We start from the raw sequence: 23675 nt of genomic DNA, 5'->3' as shown, positions 1-23675 counted from the left end.
TTATGGGTACCATTGTAAATGGTCTTTTATTTCAAAGTCCACTTATTCACTGCTGGTAAATAGGAAAGCAATTTATTTTTGTGTATTAATGTTGTATTCTGCTACCTGGCCATAATTGCTTATTAGTTCCAGGAGGGGTTTTTTTTGTTGATTCTTGGAGATTTTCTGTATAGACAATCATATCATCTGCAATAAAAACAGTTTTAATTCTTCTACCTTGTATTTTCTGTTCTTGTGTTATTGCATTTCAGTATAATGTCAAACAGGAGTTGTGAAAGGGGTATCTTTGCCTTGTTTTAGATCTTAGCAGGGAAGTACTTAGTTTCTCACCATTAAGTATGATGTTAGTTGTAAGGTTTTTTGTAGATGTTTTTATCAAGTTGAATTTTCCTCTCATCCTGGTTTTCTGAGAATTTTTTTCATGAATAGGTGTTACATTTTGTAAAATGATATTTCTGTATCTATTGATATGATCAGATGATTTCTCTTCTTTATCCCTTTGAATTAATGGATTACATTAATTACATTTAATTGATTTTTGAATATTGAAGCAGCCTTAAATACCTAGAATATATTTCACTTGCTCCTAATGTATAATAATCCTTTCTATACTCTGTTGAGTTCAATTTACTATTATTTTGTTGAGGATTTTTAAATCTATGTTATTTTTGTTGATCCATAATTTTCCTTTTTGTCATGTTTTTGTCTGGTTTGTATTAGAGTAATGCTGTCCTTATAGGATGAGTTAGGAAGTGTTTTCTCTGCTTCTCTTTTCTAGAAGAGATTAGAGAGAATTGGTAACATTTCCTCAAATGTCTGATAAAATTCACCAGTGAGCTCTAGACCTGGCGCCTTCTGCTTTGGAAGATTATAAATTATTGATTCAGGGGCACCTAGGTGGCTCATCGGTTAAGCACCTGGCTCTTGGTTTCAGCTCAGGTCATGATCTCATGGCTTTGTGGGTTCAAGCCCCGCATGGGTTCCGTGCGCAGTGTGGAGCCTGCTTGGGATCTTTCCCCCTCCCTCTCTCTCTGCCCCTACCCTACTTGTGCTGTTTCTCTCTCTTTCAAAATAAATAAACTTCAAAAGATATTTATTGATTCAATTTATTTGATAGATGCATACTAATTCAGATTACCTATTTCTCCTTGTGCGAGCCCTGTGGAGCCCTCGTAAGTCTGGCCCCTTAGGAGATTTTATATCATAAGTTAGTCCTTGCTCAGTCTCCAGCAATTGGTCAATTACCCTTTTCAGTGTCTCTCTTAAAGACTCCAGCAGCAGCCTCTGTTCCCAGTAAGCTATGATTTTCTGTATTCACCTGTCTCTATAGCTTTCAGGGCAGTGGTTTGCCCGGTGGCATCAATTCTGTAACGAATCTGAGAGGAGTTATTGATATTCAGTTTGTTCAGCTTTTTTCTTGTGGTGAAGATGGGAGTGATGCCTTCCAAGCTCCTTATATAGATAGCAGGGAGAGTTGATGAAGAAAACAGTTCATACAGAGAATAAAAGAGAAAAACCATGTATGTTACAATGTATGTGAATAGCCCAGAAAACTAATCCTGTTCTGTATAGCACAACTACTTTCATATATGAATGGTAAACATTTAAGGTTAATATCATTCTCAAGTTAAAATTTCTTTTTTTATTTTTTAATGTTTATTAATTTTTGACAGAGAGAGAGACAGAGCATGAGCAGGGGAGCGGCAGAGAGAGAGGGAGACACAGAATCCAAATAGGTTCCAGGCTCTGAGCTGTCAGCACAGAGTCCGACTCGGGACTCGAACTCACAGGCCACGAGATCATGACCTGAGCCGAAGTCGGATGCTCATCCAACTGAGCCACCCAGGCGCCCCTATCATTCTTAAGTTAAAAAACAACTGGGTGTCTACATAGCTAGTGTATTAGAGTTAAAATCCCAGTATTAAGGGTGCCTGGGTGGCTCAGTCACTTAAGTGACTGACTTTTTTTTTTTTTTTTGCTAAGTTTTTTTTTTTAATATAATTTATTGTCAAATTGGCTAACATACAGTGTGTACAGCGTGCTCTTGGTTTTGGGGGTAGATTCCCGTGTTCTATTGCTTACATACAATACCCAGCGCTCATCCCAACAAGGGCCCTCCTCAATGTGACTGACACTTGAGTTCAGTTCAGGTCATGATCTCATGGTTCGTGAGACCAAGCCCCATGTCAGGCTCTGCACTGACAGTATGGAGCCTGCTTGGAATTTTCTCCCTCCCTCTCCCTCTGCACCCACCCTGCCTCCCCCACTTGTGCACATGCATGCACAAGAACTCTCTTAAAAAAAATCAAGAACTTGGGTTTAATCATTGAGAACCTTTTATAAGCTCTAATTTGTAAAATTTACAAGATGTGTCCTTGTAGTGTCTTAAATAGTAAAGAGGATATTTGAGGAAGTATATACCATCAGAGTGGGATTAAGAGGGGGTATGGACCACAGTTTTTGTTTTTTGTTTTTTGCATTTTTTTTAAATTTATTTTTTTATTTTTTAAATTACCCACTGTTGCTTGAGAACCTGTTCTTTTTAAGCTTTGGGACCTGATCATTCCCAAGAAACATTAGGCATCTATTCTCTCATTCAGCAGTGGGCAGTGGGTATTTCATTTTCAAAGTCACAGAGCATGAGAGAGACAAATAGCAGTATTTACACTGTGCCATATGTCAGCAGGCCTTTCCGGATCATTATGGTGATGTCTTTCCTCTCTAAATAATTTTTACAAATGTACTGATGAAGACAGATTTTTGTGGTCTGTCTTTGATGGGTCATAAGATGAACCAGCACTATATTTTTTGCTGAAAATATGCGTAGTTGTGACATGGTATTTCATACTTTTGAGCTTATTGCTGCCAAAATGAACATAGCTGTAAGAAATGATGATCCTCTCATCTTTGTAACAGTAAAATGGCTTCCTAATGTGTTTCCCTAACTCTGAACATTAACTTAATATTCCCTGGATTTCTGAGCTCAATCCTTTCCCTCCGCGGAAATCCCGTGGAGAATACAGCTTTTGACCAAATGACAGAGCATAGAGGATGAAATTAGTTGCATTAAATTACGATATGACAAAAAGCCTTTCAAAATCTTTGTCACAATGCAACATTCAAGCAACATTAAACAAACCAGAGTAAAAATAGACCAAGGAAGGGAGTTAATATTTTTAAAGGAAATCTTGTGAACTAAGATCACTTACGAATTTTGAAAGCCATTGATTTATAGCCGGTATGCTATGGCAGTTTCTAATTTGGAGATCCTACCTTACAATCATATATGTTGTCTCCTCTTGTTTAATCTATGGATATAGAATTAACTGTTAAAATACTTTTTTGGTACACTTTTAAATTTCTCAAAAACACAAGTCTCCATTGGGAAAGTTAGCATTTAAGAAAGTAACAGAGAAAGGGAGGAAGCATAAGATATACATTTTTATGCAATGTTTATTGTCTTTCTATGTATTTAAATAACAGCATGCACTTTATAAATTATTATAAAAATCAATTTTATTCTAAAAACAGAAAGAAGAGTTTTGATACCTTTTTCCTTTATTTCTACCATACTTTGGGTTTATTTTGTGTTAGTTTATTTCCTTTTTCCCCTGAAAGATCTGATGTTTATGTTTTAAGTTTAATTCTACCATGTTGGGATGTGGGAAAATAAAAGCTTTTGATAGGGTTAATCTAGCTACATAAAAGTCCATGTTGAATATGATCATAATCTTGAACTTTGATTAGGTCTGAGCTAGTAATATCTTGTGATTAATCAAAATGGGTTGTACTGCCTGTAGTATAAGTCATCTTCACAGATGGGATAGAGAATTATCAGAGTTCTCTTGAATATTTGTTTTAATCCCTTCTAGGATAAAATGGCTTTGGATTTTTTTTTAACTTTAAATCAGATTGAGTTCACCAAATAAATGAAGAAGAAAAAATTCTGAAGTCTAGTTTTGCTAGGATTATAGGTCAAAAAAGAAGGAATTTGTTTTTTAATTCACAATATTTCAATGTTTCGTTGAATGTGTTTCATATGTTGTCTTGTAAAATTTAATAAATATTCCTATTCATTTTGTAGTTGAATAAAAACTTTATGAAAGGATATAACAAGATATACTTCATGGAAACAATGTTGAAGTTTTTACTGTTCCCAACAGCATAAAAGATTTTTCGAGATTATTAATTGTCCCTCTTCTAATGATATAATCCTAGCCTAAAGTGATATCTGATAACAAAGAACTTTACTTTGGCAAGTGAACTACATGACATCTAACACGCAGAACAGTACAGACAGAGCTCATACATAAAATGGTTACTAAGTGTAGCTGTCATTTCAGTCAGCCATTTGAGTCTTACAAGATAACAAAGTTCTTCAAAAAGTTGCTCGCCAAAAGCTATGAATTGAACTGTATACCCCAAAACCCACACATACTGGTGGGGCTCAATAAATCCATGTCTTTGATTATATAAGAATAATTGAATAAAATAACTGGAATTAGCTGTGCAATTCATCCATTCACTTCTAGAGTGGATTCATAACTCACATGTATTAAAATAGGGACTTAATTTTTTCTTGTGTTTGTTTGTTTGTTTTTCTCATAGGAGACCTGGTGAGCCTCCATTGATAAAAGGCTGGCTTCCTTACCTTGGAGAGGCCCTGAACTTCCAAAAGAATCCTTTAGGTTTCATGAAAACACTTCAAAAGCAACATGGTGACACTTTCACTGTTCTCCTTGGGGGTAAGCAGCACTTCTATAAGTACCTTCCATAAGTCATAAGTTCTTGGGGTGTCTGGCTGGCTCAGTTGGTAGAGTGTGCAACTCTTGATCTCAGGGTCATGAGTTCAAGCCCCGCACTGAGTGTGGAGCCTACTTAAAATTTAAAAGAAACAAAAAACAGAAAAGAAAAATGCTTAAAAAAATAATAAATTCTCAGTTGGTTTTTTTCTCAGTTGTTCTTAAGCTGTATTTTTCTCTAGGCAAAATATGGAATGGTTATATATTATTGTCTCGTTTGTAGGCCAGTACAAAAGAAAACTATTTCTTTGAGTACAGTAATTTTCACGTTAAAAACAAAGTTTTTACACAAAGTGTAAAAGTCTTGAGGGTACCTAGGGAACCCTGCTGTCCTCCCATCACCTGCCATTTTGGCTTCATTTGGCTTGGTTTTAAGAATTGTTCGGGGCACCTGGGTGGCTCAGTCGGTTCAGCGTCTGACTTCGGCTCAGGTCATGATCTCGCACTCCGTGGGTTCAGGCCCCGCGTCGGGCTCTGTGCTGGCGGCTCAGAGCCTGGAGGCTGCTTCAAATTCTGAGTCTCCCTCTCTCTCTGCCCCTCCCCCACTTATTCTCTCTCTCTCTCTCTCTCTGTCAAAAATAGATAAACAAAAAAAATTAAAGAATAAAAAGAATGGTTCAAGGGGGAAAAAGGCTAAAATGTATTAACAGACTTTATTTTATAGAGCAGTTTTAGGTTTAAAGAAAATTGATCAGAGATTACCCATATATCCTGTTTCCCTGGATCATAGTTTTACTTATTATTTCCTACTATAGTATATCCCATAATTTGTCACAGCTGATGAGCTGATGTTGATACATTATTCAAGGTCTGTGGTTTACATTAGGGTCCACCCTTTGTGTTGTACAGTTCTTTGAGTTTTGACAAATGTATGTCATGGATCCACCATTCCCTGGATATTATTCACTATCATAGAGGATAGTGTAACTGCCCCCCAAATACTCTGTGTTCCACATACTCATTCTGCTTTCCTCCTGACCTGATCCCCTAGCAACCACTGATCTAGAATGTATTTTTTTACAATGTATTTTTAATTTTGAAGTGTTTGTTATGCTTCTCACTTGAATAAAATGCTTACAAAAGAAAAAAGAAAACTACAGCAAGATTACTAAACATCCCAGTATCATAGGGCTGAGAGGAAAAGTTGGAATGCTTCTCTCATCCTCCTTTAAGGCCCATGTTGTCCAGCTGTATGAGCTAAATAGCTAAATAGCTGCTGTGTAACAAACCTCCCCCAAATTGAATGCCTTAAAGCAACCAATCTTGCCTGAATCACTTTTGTGGCTTGAGTCATCTGGCTGCTTAACTGGGAACTGGATGTTCCAAGATGGCTTCATCACGTGCCTGGCTGGGCCTCTGTGTCCACACGATGTTTCATTCTCAAGAAGTTGTCCTTACATGGCAGCTAGTGTTTCAGGTGGGTGAGAGGAAAAGCTGCAGAGCCTCCTGAGAACTGGGCTGAGTTATTACAAAATCTCTCTTCCACCACATTTTATTAGTCAGAGCAGTCGTAGCCCAGCCCCAACTCAAGGGTAGGGAAATAAACTTCACCACTCTCTGGGAAAAATGGCAGAGTCCCATTGCAAAGGAGCATGTGTAGAGAGATAGAAAGAGTTTACTGTAGCCATCTTCGCACAGTCTTTTATATCAGCTTATCACTGGACTAGCTATTTCTTTCCTTCACCTTTCATGTCCTATGTCCCAGAAATCTGATCTCTACAGATTAGATTATCTGCACTTCTTTGCCCTCTGACTTCTAGTGGAGCGTGCTGGAGGGAGGGCAGGAAAGGCCTTTCCAGGCTGTTCTAGCTCCCCATCTCTCACTGGGCTGTGGCAACACAGTTCACTCGCCTTCCTTTCCTTCCCAAGAAGAATGAAGCCATCAGGTATGATCTCAGACCCTCACCTATCTTCCGGATATCCTTGTGTCTCACAGCTATCCTCCCTACATTTTCCCTAATTTCAAAGAATGTTTAAGACAATTACCTGTCCTCGTGACCATAACGTCCTGCCTCCAAAGGTCCGGTTTCATTATTTATTCTTCCCAAACATATATCTTCATTTTTCTTTCCCTCTTAGGCCCTTACATAAAGCTTAAAATAGCCACACTTAAGCTTCTCCTATATTCTCCTTCTAGGTACCTTTCATTTCTTTTTTTTTTTCTCTTTTGCATCCAGATTTTTTAAGTTACCTACATTTGCTCCCATGCTTGCTTATCTCCTAGATACCTCCTACTTGGAACAAGCCATCTGCCTTGCTGAGGACATTAATGGGCCCTCACCTGACTAGACCTCTCTACTTTGCTTGACCATACAAATCCCTCATTCCTTCTCAGAACGCCCTATTCTTTCACTCTGGTGACACTGCACCTCTGGTTCTTTCACTGACTCTGAGTATTCCTTAAACTGGGTCATCTTTACTTAAACACCTTTCTTTGCTCAACCCTTTTACCTTCCTCTAACCAGTCTTGGAATTTTATGTTCTGTTCCTAAAGAATTTAGGTAATTTCTTCTTACTGCAATTACTCTGTTGAGTATCAGAAGCAACCTTTTGTACATAGAGCAACTTCATTTCAGTGCTGCCATTTTAATGTAATTGGGAGAAAAACAACGACCCAACTGGATGAAATTATCAGCACGGCTTGCCTTCTTGCATGAACAGGCAGTATCCATTTCATCACAACCTAGTGGCAAGTCTCTCCCTACACTCCGATGTCAGAAAAACTGAAATGGAAAAAAACATCATGCATCTGGAGCAACTGCGCTATCTAATGGCATCCTCACAAGGCTCCCCAAGACTGGGCTCCCCCACCTCTCTGGCCTCGGCTCTTGCTACTGCTTGCCTTGGGCTTAATGCACTATTAATACGCCAAATTGTTTGAAATTTCTCTCACACACGATGCCCTTTTGTGCCTGTGTTTTGTCTTGCTTTTTTTTCTGCCTGAGTGCCGTTCTTCTGTTTGTGAGTCATCCTGAAAAGATGACTGACACGGGTTCATCTTTTGAGGTCATAGTCACATTACACTTCCTCCCCAAAGCATCATTGACCATCTCTTCTCCCCTGTTATGTTTAACGCCTCTTCTCCAGGCTCCCATTACGCTCAGTATCACTCTGTCATGGCATTTAATAAATTGTGAATTTATTGTTAATTCATTTGTCTGTTTACCTTCATTATTCTTTATCTCCTCTATTGCCAGCATTTAGACCAGAGCTCAGCACTGATTGACTCACAATAAATATTTGATGAGGATATTCCCAATACCTTAGAGCTGATGAAACACTTACTATAATACAAATAAGGGCCATACCTGGTGCTTCTATTCTAAGTGATCTTTTGGCTTCATAATAACAAAACTATATTCTTCACTTAAAAAAAAAAAGAAATCACTCTTACTTAAAAACTTAAACTTTATGTTCTAATGAGTAGACACAAATTATTGATCTTCTCAGTTTTCCCTTTTAATACATTATACAAAAATAACCTGAGATGATTAAGATGATTAAACAGAAACTTGTGGTAGAGTTGGATAATGTTATTCACTGTTCAAAGAAGAACCAATTTCCACTGACACTTGATATCTTAATCTTAGACGCTAAGAAGCTTGTTGAATTTCTGATGTCTAAATAATTTGGCCATGGTTATGCTTTTGAACTCAACAGTACACAACCACAGTTGAATATGTACCACTACTCCCCTTTGGCTCCTTACCAGAGTTTGTATTAATTCCTGTCAAGAAACCCTGTTAACGTATTTGCTTCTAATGATCAGTTTGCAAAATAGCTCCTTTGGAAAATGTGAAATGAGGAACGGGGCCTTCCACCCTTGTCCCGTAATGTGATTTCAGTTACTGTATGCTCTTGCATGATGAACAAATGATTGTCATCCCCAAAAGTCTCAAGGGACACGGATGTCATCTTAATAAAGAAATTAAAAGGTACATCTTTTCATGAGAAACCACGTAAATTCGTGCCCTGTCGCAGAAAATAGTTCTCTAATTGGTTTTGTGTGGTGGTGCAGAGGAACAGTTTTTCCTAGATGTCACCCCAGCGAAGCACCACTGTACATCATTGTCAGCAGCTAGTGAAATCTCCCTAATAAGAGGGAGAGTATAAAATGTGGTCATCCTCATAAACTAAAAAGTTCATTCATATTTCACTTTTAAACTAATATTTTCAGCTTGATGTTTTAAAAAATTCTATTGAAAAACTAAGCATGGAGATTAAAAGCTCATAATTAAGGAAAATCTCTTTAAAATCCAAATTTATCTCATATTTGTTGACTAGGCATTTCTATATCTAAAGGCTCAAAGAGTTGTCCTGAATTCCCATGGATATGTCTCTGGATAGCACCAAATACCTGAAATGAAAACGTCAAAATTCAATTTATAACGATCCAGTTGTCAGACGTTTTGTGTACAAGACAACTGGGTGAATAATCTAATTTTTCTTATATTTACTGACGTACTTTGCGTTATGTAGCTTCACCTTCCTAAAAGAAGTGATTTCGAAAGAAGTGAAAAGGCTGCCGAGTTAGTAAAGGATCATGCACAGGTTATACAGGAATGCTAGAATTAATATCTTTAGACTCAGTCAGCTCTGAAAAGGGACAAGAATGAAATTATTGTTAAAGAAGACATTAAAAATTTTGAGCCCATTTCAAATTTATTCCTCTAAAAGATAATTATATATGATATATATTAAATAGTTCATATAATATTACATTATATATACATACATATATATACATATATATATATACATATATGTAGCAGAAGTGAGCCCCATTTTGACATTTCTATTTTAGACAAATGCAAACTCCGAAATTCTTTAAATCAATATTTCATATCAACTGCTGACAGCATTCTTTTCTCTTTTGGAAACATGGCAATGGATATTGTTTCTACCTTGTGATCTTTGTAAACTAGGCAACTTGCCTATCAACACTTGATATTCATTTACATAAAATCACACTGGAGCAAAAGTTAATTTTGCTCCAAGAATACATGGCCTTCAGAATAACTTTTCAGATTTCCTTTGTTAAAAAATTTAAATTCATTTTATGAATGTATATGTGTTTTCCTAACTGTCTGATTAAAGATTACAAAGAAACTCTGGTTTTGCATCTCACATTAGCAGATGGTGGACAGATGGTTTAAATTAATATTAATTTTGGAAAACTTAGCTTAAATTGTTTATACTGAAGATTAAAAGTTGGAAAAGCCAACTAACATCTCCAGGGTTATTAGTACTTCCAAACCCACTTGAAAAGTAAAATCCAGAAAATCAAAACGTCTACTTTTAAAGCAATCAACATCTTACTCAGAAAGAGAGTTGGGAAAACACAATGCCTTGATGTTGAAGAAAATTAAAATAAGAATGAGAAAGAGAAAATACAGATCCTGGAGTATAAAGAGGCTTGACAGGAGTGAGAATTTCATTTACAAATAAATTGATTTTAACTAATCAGGAAAGATTTTTATAAAGAACCTATATGCAATAATTGCTTATTTTAAAAAACAATTTATCAATAATTGGTTGCTAATTAGCTTTTATTCCTTTTATTTGAAATTAATCTCATTGTTTTCTTCCCATATCCTAACCAGCAAGGAGAGAGAGGGGCTATATGTGTATTTGTGATGAATCGTAGACAAAAACTCTTGCATGCACACAGGCTCGATCTACTTCAGTAGGCCAATGGCCAGTAGCTCATGCTGTCATGGCTGAATATAGTTTTGTCTTTCCACTTAGATTTTAATGAATGTAGAAAATTGGTAAGAAAAATTCAAACTATTCTCTAAAAATTGTGTGTTTTACAAACTGAATCTTTTATACATTCTCTGAATTTTAGTGGCTAATTTAAAATAACCCTAAAGATATTTAACAAAATCTTCTCATTTAGTGAAAGGAGGAAAGTATGAATCACCACCTGTGAAAATACATAGCTTTGCCTAAAATTATATCTTTTGCAAAATAAGAGAATTCACTCTTTTTTTCAATTATTTGTCAGGCAGATGCTGGCAATTTTATTTAATTAAGATGCTATGGTAAAGCAGGTGTCATAAAATATGCTCAAATCCAGTTGAGTCCTTTTTGCTCTCCCTAGGGGGAAAAAAATCCAGTTTACTTTATAGACGCAGCTTTGGGATCTGACCAGAATGAATAGACACTTCTAGCTTTACCCTCATTCCTATATTGGCCCACCTTATTAAATAAGTGAAGGAGAAATACAATATATAAAATTCAAGACGTATGATATATTTTTAGAAAAACATCATAAGACATGTACATTAATGTATACTTAAAAATTACGTTTTAAAATTGTAAGACAAAAACATATTATCCTGTTTCAAGAATTAGGTTGCAGATTATTCAAAACTTTGTCCTAATCATGTACCACATTGAATTTAATATCTGTGATGCTGCTTGAATTACCAATAAATAACAAGTGAGGCATTGTTGGTCTAAGAAAGCTACACACACATACACACTCACACAAAGAGGAATGATAAAGTGAAGAGGAAAGTGTGTATGATCTTACAAATGTTAATGTCTATGAACTGTTTTCTAGAAGACAATATAATTAATAGATGTTAAAATTTGTAGGATTATCTAAACTTCATGTCTGTTCTTGGAAAAAAAGGACATTAAATGCCCATTTTAAATACTCTTTGCATAATACTTCGAATTAGGAATCTTAAAACAGCACTCTAGTGAGAGGAAGTCAGCACTGCGTAAGGAACAGAACAACGAATGGAGAGTGACTTCTTGTCCAGGCTCTGCCACTAAAAATGGCAGTGGGATCTTGGCCCTTAACCTCTCTTGACTTTCTTTAGCTTTTTCAACTGATTAATTTAGAGTTGATAGTTGAACTATCAATGATCACCTGGGAACTGGGAACTCTCCCAACTCCAACTCCAAGAGTTCCCAAGAGCTGGGAACTCTCCAAGTTTCCTGCCAGTTTTGAGAGACCAACCATAGAACGGCCATGTTCCTCAGTGTGCTGCCTTAAATCACTTCAGGCCCCTGTCAAAAATAGAGACGTGTAGGTCCCACATCTAAACCTTATGAATCAGAATCAGGCAGGAATCTGTATTGTTAACCAGCACCCTAAGTCTTTTAATTGGGTAAGTGTGGACAACACTGGTCTATGAAAAGACCAAATGTCAGCACCTCAAGGAACTATCTTGATGATAGGTAACTCCAGGCAGACTGAAGCAGATTTCCCTTTCTCTTTCCCCTACATTGCGTTCACATCTCTGCTACAACACCATCCACAATGATACAATGATTTCTTTGCATCTTTTTATCTTAAGAGGAGAGAGATCCAAATAAATATCTGGATCTCAATAAATGTTGAAGGTAAGGATGAATGCATGAATGGACAGGTTCTAGTTTGGAATTCTGTTTTAATCACAAATCAGTAGGTAACCTTGGACATGTTACTAAATCTCCATGAATCACTGTTTTCTCATGTATAAAAATGAAAATGCTGACATTTTGATTCGGTATTAGTGTTGCACCGAACATTAACTTGTGAGTACTGGCCTCATACCACATACTCATTTATCTGAGTTAAAGGTATTGTATCCAACCAAAGCTAAGAAGATACCAAGTATGAAATAGCTCTTTATGAAGTGTAAATAATAATTTGTTTGTTTGATGTTTGTTTTCTGTTTGTATTATTGTATGAGAAATGTTTAAGTCAAGAGATTCTGAGGATATTTCAAGGGTAGTTTAAATACTTGGGTACTTAATTAAAATAAGACAGTATCTTTTTAAAAGTCATTCAGAATTTAAGAATATTTAACTTAAAGCCTTTCCTACTATCTCCCGTTTTTAAAGGAAACAGGTACGGAATCTGAACAAAATGGATTTTTATTAAACTTTGCACCTTTCTAGATGTTGTTAAGGTCTTCCTAATTTTGATTAAAGTATTTTCAAATTTCAGGTATATTGTGTGTTTTGCTACCAAAAGAGTTCATATTCTCATTTATTTCTTTTAGGAAAGTATATAACATTTATCCTGGACCCTTTTCAGTACCAGTCAGTGATGAAAAACCGCAAATTAAGCTTTCGAACATTTACTAATAAACTCTTAAGGAAAGCATTTTCCATCAAAAAGCTGGAAACCAATGATGACCTGAACGATGAACTTCACATCTGCTATCAACTTTTACAAGGGAAATCTTTGGACATACTCACAGAAAACATGATGCAGAATTTAAGACAAGTGCTTGAACTCCACCTACTAAAAGCCACAGATTGGGTCATGACACCGCTGTTGGCATTCTGCAACTCAGTGATGTTTGAGATCACATTTACAACCATATATGGAAAAAGTCTTGCTGGTGGTACGAAGAAATTTACTACTGAGCTAAGAGATGATTATTTAAAATTTGATGACAAATTCCCATATTTAGTATCAGACATACCCATAGAGCTTCTAGGAAATGTCAAGTCTATTAGAAAGAAACTTATAAAAAACTTGACATCAGAACACTTAGCTAAGATACAAGGATGGTCAGAAGTTGTTCAAATGAGGCAAGATATCCTGGAGAAATACTATACGCTCGAGGACCTTGAAATAGGAGGTAAGAAACTTCTGGATGATTACTTGTCTAAAATAAAATAATTTACAATAGACCTTTGAAATAAAAAGGCAAAATGGTGACCTTGAAAATTTTTATGCTCTTTCTAATTGGCTAATGATAAAATGTTTTACTCTGAAACAACCCTCTGTGATAATTGATTTTTTTTTTTTTTTTTTTTTTTTGCTGAGGTGGTAAAACAAGATACTTAATGGTGATAATGAGAAAGAGTATAACTAAGCTGCATTTACTCCTCTTATCTCATCCCCCACCTCCCCACCCCCCACACGCACATTACATTTTAAACTATTCTCATTAAGCAGAAAATTAGACTTCAGAAGCCTATTGGTCCTCATTAGCATGCACTGATCCTTGGCTGGGTCTGTGTCCTAACATCTTTTAATTAGCACACTGCAAATCTAATCAGTGTAATAAACGCTATTAATCTTCCTTTTCACTTATTTTCTCCCAGCACATCATTTAGGCTTTCTCTGGGCCTCTGTGACAAACACTATTCCAACTATGTTCTGGGCGATGTATTACCTCCTACAGCACCCAGAAGCTATGGCAGTGCTGCGTGACGAAATTGACCATTTGCTGCAGTCAACAGGTCAAAAGAAAGGGTCTGGATTTCCCATCCACCTCACCAGAGAACAATTGGACAGCCTGGTCTACCTAGGTAATTTATTTTTATCTGTTATGAAGAAAAGAAGGTACCTCTCTGCAAACTCAGTTTATCACTCAAAGCTGTTTACCAAGAGGTGGAGGACACAGCTGCCTAATTGACATAATAACACCCATTTACATCAATTATAAATTATGTAGTTTATAGCTGTAGATACTCTCATTACATGTAAACATTAAGGCCTAGGTAATTAACTATGCAAGGTATGCAAAAGGCTAAACCAAAGCTTTGCAATTATTTGAAAAAAAAGTTTATGCCTATTAAGTCATTTGATTCTGAGCATCTGTTGGTGTGCTAACGCTTTCTAAACACTGCTGCACTATCTTGACAAGAAAGGTATTTGGGGATTGAAAAAGAAAGTATTTCAGAAGGCAACTTGTGTACCAAATGTATTTATTCTTCCCTAAAATGGTATCTATATTTTAAGGCAGGGGTTAGGATGTTTTACACAGCTTGCAGTGTATGATTCTCAAGAACGTAGTAAAAGTGATTTCCACTGGAACTTCTTGACTTAAACATACTTGGGGGGAGAGAAAAAGGAAGGAGGGAAGAAAAGGAAAGGGAGCCAGGAGGAAAAGAAGCAGCAGCAACTACTAATTACTCCATGTGAAATGTCAGTAGTTTATAAAATAATCACTGACTCATGAGATATGCATAGCCACTATTTCAAATATATTGGAGGTCAGGAGTGACTAAGTTCGTTTTCTATTTCTACATAGACATGTACACCAGTGACATGAGCTTTCGATGACAATGGATTGCATTTTCCTTGACCAGTTTTGATAAGACACATCATATGCTTATGTGAATAAACTTTAACTCCCGAAGTTAAATTCCGTATCAATGAGTTATTTTCTGTCCCTTCTGTATTGATATTTCATCCTGTGGTATCCTTTACTGTACAATAACCCAAGTCCCTTTAGGGCACAGGTAGGAGTATGTCTTTATATGTATCCGTTGTTCCACTCCTGACAATGTAAGCAAGTATTTTAGCCTGTGTTGGCCTCAGTTTTTTATCTTTTAAATATGTTCCAGGTTCACATTTTTAAAAAGGTGGGGTGGCTCAGTCTGTTAAGCAACCAACTTCAGCTCCGGTCATGATCCCAACTGTTCATGAGTTCGAGCCCCGCGTCAGGCTCTATGCTGACAGCTCAGAGCCTGGAGCTGGCTTCCGATTCTGTCTCCCCCTCTCTCTGCCCCTCCCCTGCTTGCCCTCGGTCTCTCTTTCTCTCAAAAAATGAATATACATTAAAAAATAATAATAAAATAAATATGTTCCAGTTCTTTGATGGGAACTTCCGAGCGCAAAGAACTCACAGATCTTGAGTTGTGTTGACTTTTGGGCGATATTAAAAAGAATGGCCCTTGTGTTCTAAGAGACTGTTCCCACGGACTAGGCTCAGACCCATCAGAAGCAGTAGCGGGAAGCTTGTCTTGTACTGGCACTTGGTTAACTTGTTCGATCAATTGGGAAAAATGTATCACCGTATAGTCTTTAGCATACATTATCCAAGTAATTTAGCATACATTATCCAAGTATTTTATATTTGCCTGGAGAAAGAAAGTAATCCCAACATTACCAACATACAAATATTATTTTGGTCTTTGCAGAATTATTGGTGAACAAATCCAAAAAACAATGTGCATAAAATTCTGGGTAGTCACCTTCACATGGCTACACGGTATTTTCTGGGTAGATTTATAGATCTATGAAACTCAAGGTTGCTTTCCTATGTATTCCAGTAATTTCAGCAGCATTTTCTGAATCAGATGATGGATACTGGGAAGTAAAGCAAATAAACTTAAAGGAATATGTGTTTATATTCTGTACACAGTTATTACTCTTAAATATTTAGTTGAAAGTCATCAATTCTCTTTTACTCTCGACATCTTGTTATTGAAAGAAAAGATAATTTTTTTCCCATTTTTATTTTTTAATTTATTTTTAATATGAAATTTATTGTCAAATTGGTTTCCATACAACACCCAGTGCTCATCCCAACAGGTGCCCTCCTCCATGCCCATCACCCACCCTCCCCTCCCTTCCACCCCCCATCAACCTTCAGTTTATTCTCAGTTTTTAAGATTCTCTTATGGTTTGGCTCTCTCCCTCTCTAATTTTTTTTTTCCTTCCCCTCCCCCATGGTTTTCTGATAAGTTTCTCAGGATCCACATAAAAGTGAAAACATATGTTATCTGTCTTTCTCTGTATGGCTTATTTCACTTAGCATCACACTCTCCAGTTCCATCCACGTTGCTACAAAAGGCCATAGTTCATTTTTTCTCATTACCCCGTAGTATTCCATTGTGTATATAAACCATAATTTCTTTATCCATTCATCAGTTGATGGACATTTAGGCTCTTTCCATAATTTGGCTGCTGTTGAAAGTGCTGCTATAAACATTCGGGTACGTGTGCCCCTATGCATCAGCACTTCTGTATCCCTTGGGTAAATTCCTAGCAGTGCTATTGCTGGGTCATAGGGTAGATCTATTTTTAATTTTTTGAGGAACCTCCACACTGTTTTCCATAGTGGCTGCACCAGTTTGCCTTCCCACCAATAGTGCAAGAGGGTTCCCGTTTCTCCACATCCTCTCCAGCATCTATAGTCTCCTGATTTGTTCATTTTGGCCACTCTGACTGGCGTGAGGTGATATCTGAGTGTGGTTTTGATTTGTATTTCCCTGATGAGGAGTGATGTGAAAGAAAAGGTCATTTTAAAATTGTGACATTAAAGCAGAAATGTTTAAATTTATTTCATCAGAAGAAATGGCAAGTTCCAGATCTACAGTCTGGGTCCATTTAGGTCCATGGCTAGTGCTAGAGATTTTCATCTTTGGAGCCCTCATTAATTTACAGCTCACTTATCATCAACAGGTGAAAAACAGTTATTCTAAGAGAGTGTAGATCTACCTGGATAAAGGCAGAGCCTTCAGCAATCTAGAAAAGGTGGATCTCTGTTCATCGTGACCTCGGTTACCAGCAGAGGCCAGTGTTGTTCATTGCGAGAATTTAATCTTCTAGAAAATAGTGTGCATTTTTTCTTGCACGAGATAGACAGTTTGATGCAGATTGAAGCAAATTTTTACATGAATTAGTAACACAACAGATAACCTCTGCGTCTGGTCATAGTTCAATTGTGAATATTTCTCGATATGAGTAGAGCATGAACTGTACATACAAAAGGAAGATTTACAGAATTAAATATTTACAGTGTACCCCCTGATATGGGGTATATGTGTCTCCCCTTTCTCATGTGCTTAAGGACAGAGTTCTATATATTCTAAGTATATTTCTTTAAAAATAAATACATCTTGAATTTCTATTATTATAAGGAAAAAGATCACAAGGATGAAATGAATGCTACTATTTTTTTTTAACCAGGAAGAAAAAAAATTTTTTTTAACCAGGAAGAAGAAATCTCTTTTAACAGAGATTTTGCATGTCAGCATACATTGATTATAAAGTAAGGTTGAAAAGAAAGTTAGAATGCCATAGAAATGAGTGCTTTATTCCTGAACAAAAATGATGTCTCTTGTTTAGAGTGATTATAGAAGACAGAGCCCAATGGGGCATGGGTTTATCATAATGCGAATCATTGTGCATATATTATTGACATTTGTGGCTCAATCCTCTAGGCCTTCCATGTATCAAATTTCCTCTGACATCAATATACACTTAATGTCAGCAAAAGTTAAAATATGTACCATAGATTTGGCTTTTAAGTACCAAGCCTGTTTAAGTAATTCAAAGCAATCATCTGTTGTAAGAGGTTGTGAGGGATTCATGCTTTTTTTCCAATGCTCTTGAGAATCTTTCTCTGAAACCATTCCACCTTTTTTTTAGATAAAGAAAAACACAACTTTATGTTTTTGTATACTTATATAACTTATTATGAGGACTCTGCTTATCATGACTTCACCAAAATTTTATATTGATTGATGTTTAGTAAAGGTCTCTACAACAAAAGTTAAATATAAATTTAAAATAAGATAGTAAATGCAGTGAAGCTCAAATAACAGCCAGTTGGGCCGAATCTCAATAGGAAGAATTGGTGATAGAATGGAAGTTTGAGAAACTCTGAGAGAAAAGTAAGAATTTTTCAGTTTTCCCAGAAAGAGAAACCTGGAGTGGAGGTAGGATTTCGACAGGGAAAGAAAAAAGAGAAAAGATGAGTCAGAGAGAAGAAAAAAGGTAATGCAAGGAGGGGAAAGATGCTCTCAAAATTGGAATTTTGACAAACGGAGAGCAAATAATCTCGCTGAATATTACCTCTTACTTCTACATTTGCCTAAATAATGTATATAAATAACTTTAAAAGTATGGGTTCAATAAATGTTATCTATTGCTATCCCCAAAATGATATTTAACCTCAATGCCATCCCTGCAATGTTTATGTTGTTCTCTTCATTTTCAATTATTTGTGAATCAAACTGGTATCTAACTCACATCTACCTTACCCCGCAGGAGTGCTCTTTCTGTGCATCACACATGAAAGAACATACTCTAGGTAAGAAGAACCTAAGTCAAAGTGGATTATAAGTTCTGACCTGAATAAGTGAATAACTCAGGTGTATTGCAGGCACCTAATTTTGTTCAATTACGTGTTCTGAAAATGAGAAAAGTTGCACCTGCAGCTGAAGTGAAGGTTATTGGAATAAAAGGAGGTGCTGTAAAACTAAAGCTCAGCAAAATGTCTAACAGTTTTTTAAAAGGCGACTGTATATTATAAAACCCCTAGAATTATGAGCCTGCAGTGAGTGATTCTCCAACAAAATTCTATCAAAACTTGCTAAACCCAATTAGTGAGGAGAAAGAAGCAGAAACAAAAGAAATGATCAGTTGAAAAAAAATAAAGATCCTTTAGTAACACATAATGATCATTAGACATAGTCCATGTTAAATATATTAATGACTTCATAATTTCAAGGCAATTTTATGGACTCCTACATTTTCTCAGGTGATCTTTGCCAAAATACTGGGGGACTAGGGCAGCTCTTATGTTGCCATTATTTTTACAGAGGAGAAAATGTTCAAGGTGCTAAATAACCTGCCTAAGGTCACGGAGGTAAAGGGTTTTCTGGCCACATCCAACCTTTTTCCCTCAGACTTGTCTCATATTAGAGCCCTCGGAGCCCTTTCTCATTGTCCGAACTGAGAGGGGAGAGAGATTCTTGGTGTCTTAATTCAGCAAAGCTAGCCATGATAAGCACATGTACAAGATCAGAAAATGTGAGCAAGATAATGATAGAGTTAACTATATTTTTAATTTCCAGATGGAACAGTATGAATGGCAGTATTAACAACTATCATTTTCTTATGTGGTAGGCACTGTGCTACCTGCTTTACATATATTAGCTTTTTTAATTTAAAAGTACTATTATCTTCATTTAATTATTAGGTAACAAGATTCAGAAAGATTAGTTAACCAGCTCAACTCCTACAGCTAGGTATGTGGCAGAGCCAGAAATCGATGCCAGCTCTGACTTAAATGCTAACCCATAAATGCTGTCACTTCTGGGGGAAAATGCTCTACAACTTTACCAGAGAACTTGGCCACTCTTTTACAAGGATATGTAATCACTAATTCTCAGATGCAGTTGGGTTTGAGGGTAATAATGGGCTAGAGGTTCACATCAGAATTTGGGGGGTGTTTTTTTAAATAAAAATAGATATTTCATTTTAAAATAAATTTGCATTTACAGAAAAATTACAAAGATGATAGCGTTCCCATACACCTCCCCCCCCACACACACACACACACACATACAGTTCTCCTTATCATTAACATCTTAGCGTGGTTATTTGTCACAATTGTGGGTGTTGTTTTGAAAACATTCATTCAGTATTAAAGATAATTGTGTATTTGAAAAATAATACATAATTTAAATTTTTATTTTTATTTATTTTTGAGAGAGAGAGAGAGACAGAGTGCCAGCAGGGGAGGGGCAGAGAGAGAGGGAGACAAAGAATCTGAAGCTGTCAACACAAAGCCTGACTCAGGCCTTGAACTCACAAGCCTTGAGATCATGACCTGAGCTGAAGTCGGACGCTTAACCGACTGAGCCACCGAGGCGCCCCAAAAATCATAAACAATTTAGACAGTAATAGTAAGGTTTAATAAAATCCTCTCTTCCAGTGGGGATAGTGTTCTTATTTAGAAACTTCTAACTGGAGAAGGAAGGAAAGGTATCTTCCACAAAGGGTTACACCAGAAATCAGATAGTGAGATTTTCATAGGTAATATAAGGAAACATTGGTCAAAAAGTGAAAAAGACTGATCTGGATGTATATCAAATTTTCAGTTCAGCACAAAGCTAAGAGGGTTAGACAATATAATGAATACTGGAAACAGGAATTGAAAGGGAAACAATGAGAAGGCAAAATACTACACTTAGGTCAAAAATCAACCGCATAACAACAGGATGAGGAAATGTGTGGCTTAGCAGAATAGTTGAAAGCAGCCGTTCTTAAACTTGATTGTTCATTGGAATCATCTGGGGAGCTTTAAAAACTACTCATACCTGGTCCCACCCCCAGAGGTTCTGATTCCATTGGTCTGGAGTGCAGGCTGATGGCTTTAAAAGCTCCCCATGGGGGTTCTAAATGTGCAACCAAGGTAGAGGGTTCTAAATGTGCAACCAAGGTAGAGGGTTCTAAATGTGCAACCAAGGTTCAAAACCACTCATTTAAAGGTTTAGTTAATGCAGTGGTTCTGATTCCATTGGTCTGGAATGGAACATTTATTTTTTTAATACCATTTCAGGTGGTTCTGATGGGCAGCCAGAGCTGATAACCTGTGGGGTATCACAAAGCTTAAGACAAGTCAGTGGTGATATGATTTCAAAAATCTGTTGCTCCTCTGCTTCCGACAAAACATGAATAGAAGTCTGGTATGCAAGGTAAAGAAAGTAGTTCCTTTCCACGTTCCTAACTGAAACACCACACCCAATTCTGCCACACTTTTAGAGGCACATTGATTAATTGAATTCATCTAGGATGCCAAGAGACTGAGGCCATGTCATCCCTGACACACAATTTAAAAACATGACTGGGGCGCCTGGGTGGCTCAGTCGGTTGAGCGTCCGACTTTGGCTCAGGTCATGATCTCACGGTTCTTGTGGGTTCGAGCCCCGCATCAGGCTCTGTGGTGACAGATCAGAGCTGGAGCCTGCTTCAGATTCTCTGTCCTCCTCTCTCTCTGCCCCTCCCCTGCTTGTGCTCTGTCTCTTTCTGTCTCTCAGAAATAAATAAATATAAAAAAAAATAATATAAAAATAAAAAGAACATGATGGTTGTCTTTTTTTTTTTAATGTTTGTTTATTTTTGAGAGCGAGAGAGAGCCCAAGCAGAGGAGGGTCAGAGAGAGAGGGAGACACAGAATCTGAAGCAGGCTCCAGGCTCTGAGCTGTCAGCACAGAGCCTGACGTGGGGCTCATTTGAGAACTCGGGAACGGTGAGATCATGACCTGAGCCACCAGGTACCCCATTTGTCTTTAAATATTTTTAAAGGGCTAATGTGTGGAAGAGGAATTTGATTTTTTTTTTGCCTTTATGTTTCCAGGACTTTATGAATGCCATCTTTAGAGGTGTCTGCTCAGAAATTGTGCAGAATCTTCTCTAGAATCTTGCCCCACATTCCTGTTTATACGCGCTTCCCAACTTTGAACTACCCAGATTGCAGTGTCCATGAAGGCCAAACCATGAAGGCCAAGAAAACCGTGTTTCCTTTTTTTTTTTTCCTGGCAGCAGTGGTCCACTGCCCTGAGCAGAGTAGGACCTTCGTAAACATTTATTGAACAAATGAATGTTGAATTTACATTTCCACATTTTAGCAGAAAACCAAATGTTGTGTCTTCAGTGCAGAGTGAAAGTAGACATTTGTACCAATTCAGACATACTGCTAACTTGATTTAAAATATATTAAGCAGTTGTTGAGCCCAAAATTAGCTATCTGCTTCAAGTGATCTGATTACTGCAATTTCTAATTTACCTTCTTACCTGTCTTGAAGGCAGTTATGTAAAAATGGACACACACACACACACACACACACACACACACACACCTGGAGCCTCACTCCATTTCTTCATACCTTCTGGAACACTGCCTGCAGATCCTCCTGTCCCCCCTTCTCATACACCTTTCTAAGACCGCCCAAATGTTCAGCCCCAGTGGACGGTGGCAGGGGCTGGCTGTCCATTTCACTCCAGCCATCACTGCTATCCACGGATCACCATGGCTAATCAGACTGTGTGACAGTCTGCACCGATCATTAAGATGACCCAAATTAACAGCCTGGCCATGTCACAGTACATTCATTCCACATATACAGACATGGCCTAAGTGTGAGGCAGAAACTTGGATGTGCTTATTTGTGTTTGCATCGTTACATGCATTATTGATTGTCATGAGCTGCTTCAGCACTTTAAATCTGCAAATGAGAATCATCTGTCAATTATTACAGCCAGAATTGAGATCTGAGGGCAAAAGAGAAAGTGTGTATGCCTCTTCCTACCAGCAGTTCCTCTCGTTTGCCATTTTCCTTCACAGTTACGTGGTAAAGCATCTTAGCTCAACACATTCCCCAGCTTCTGCTTAGGAGGGATACTTAATCAGAATATTTTTAGCTCCTGAAAAGAGAAACAAATCTCTCTTAGCCAGGTGAAGGAGGTGGTTCAGTCTCTGCACTGTAAGTTCATGGTGGGAATTCTGTAATCCAATTTCGTGGCGTGAACTGGTCAGTAAAGCTCAGTTCTTAATAAAACACAGGCAGCCTGATCTTAATCACAATCGAATCGTTGGCACCTTGCGGTGCCTGGTGTAAATTATCCCCCAAATATTTGCATTCTCGATAGCCATTTCTCCACAATGCATTTCAGAAGTAGAGGGTCCTATTACCTGCTAAATGTTAGTATAAATTAACAATCCATTATGCACAATAAGTTTTATAAAACATTTACAGATAGAGATCATGTTTAATTAAAATTAACTTGCGTACGAAAGCCAAGTGCACTAATGATCACAATGACCTTTTATTACCTACAGTCCCTTGTTTTGGCTGGATGATTGACAGCTTGCTGTTTGGCTACCATGTTGAATTTCAGCTGACAAGACTTTTCATTTTAACTCAATTTGCCCGCCGATCACAAGCTGGTGGCAGGCCAGACCCAAGTCACCCAGCTTTGCCTCAGCAGCTTGCTCTACTTCTCATTAGTACGCATTTATTCAGTGGAAATTGGAAGACAAATGCTTGAAGGCATGTGAACTAAGTATAGCAAATTAGGTTTAAAGACTGAATATTTATAAGTATATGGAAAGTTTTTTTTTTTTTTTTTTTAATTCTAGAGCGAATTGAGAACTGAGTGCTAGCTTTGGTATAAAAGAAATGACGATAGAAGGGGGGAAGGAAGATTCTAAGAATAACAATACTATAAGCTTTTTCTTTCCATTTTGGAAATCTGCAAAATCTCTCTGACAACACCTTATCAAATACCAACCTGGCCTCTCTTTCGTGGAGTGCTTGCACAATGAAGTTTAACACCTCGTGTGTGAGAAGGAGGAAAAAAATGAGGGTCATGTTCATTTGTTGCTTGGTTAT

The 23675-nt window shown here is 37.1% G+C and overlaps 1 protein-coding gene across 3 annotated transcripts in view; it reads left to right on the top strand.

Moving 5' to 3' along the window:
• LOC131494961 (cytochrome P450 7B1) overlaps window positions 1-23675 on the top strand; it is a 180797-nt gene that overhangs the window by 141357 nt on the left and 15765 nt on the right. For 2 of the 3 annotated variants that reach the window (XR_009253683.1, XM_058699697.1), the window contains exons 2-4: window positions 4609-4745; window positions 12806-13393; window positions 13863-14069. Coding sequence is in view for 2 of the 3 variants with exons in the window: in XM_058699697.1 (XP_058555680.1) it covers window positions 4609-4745; window positions 12806-13393; window positions 13863-14069 (932 nt within the window). In the remaining variant the exon portion in view is untranslated. Of the gene's footprint in view, window positions 1-4608; window positions 4746-9086; window positions 9231-12805; window positions 13394-13862; window positions 14070-23675 lie in introns of those variants that run through there. The other variant, XM_058699699.1, reaches the window with a different exon arrangement.

This window comes from Neofelis nebulosa, chromosome 14 (assembly GCF_028018385.1).
Source record: "Neofelis nebulosa isolate mNeoNeb1 chromosome 14, mNeoNeb1.pri, whole genome shotgun sequence".
In the NCBI taxonomy this organism is placed as follows: Eukaryota; Metazoa; Chordata; class Mammalia; order Carnivora; family Felidae; genus Neofelis; species Neofelis nebulosa.
This window is presented reverse-complemented; position numbering and strand designations above follow the sequence as displayed.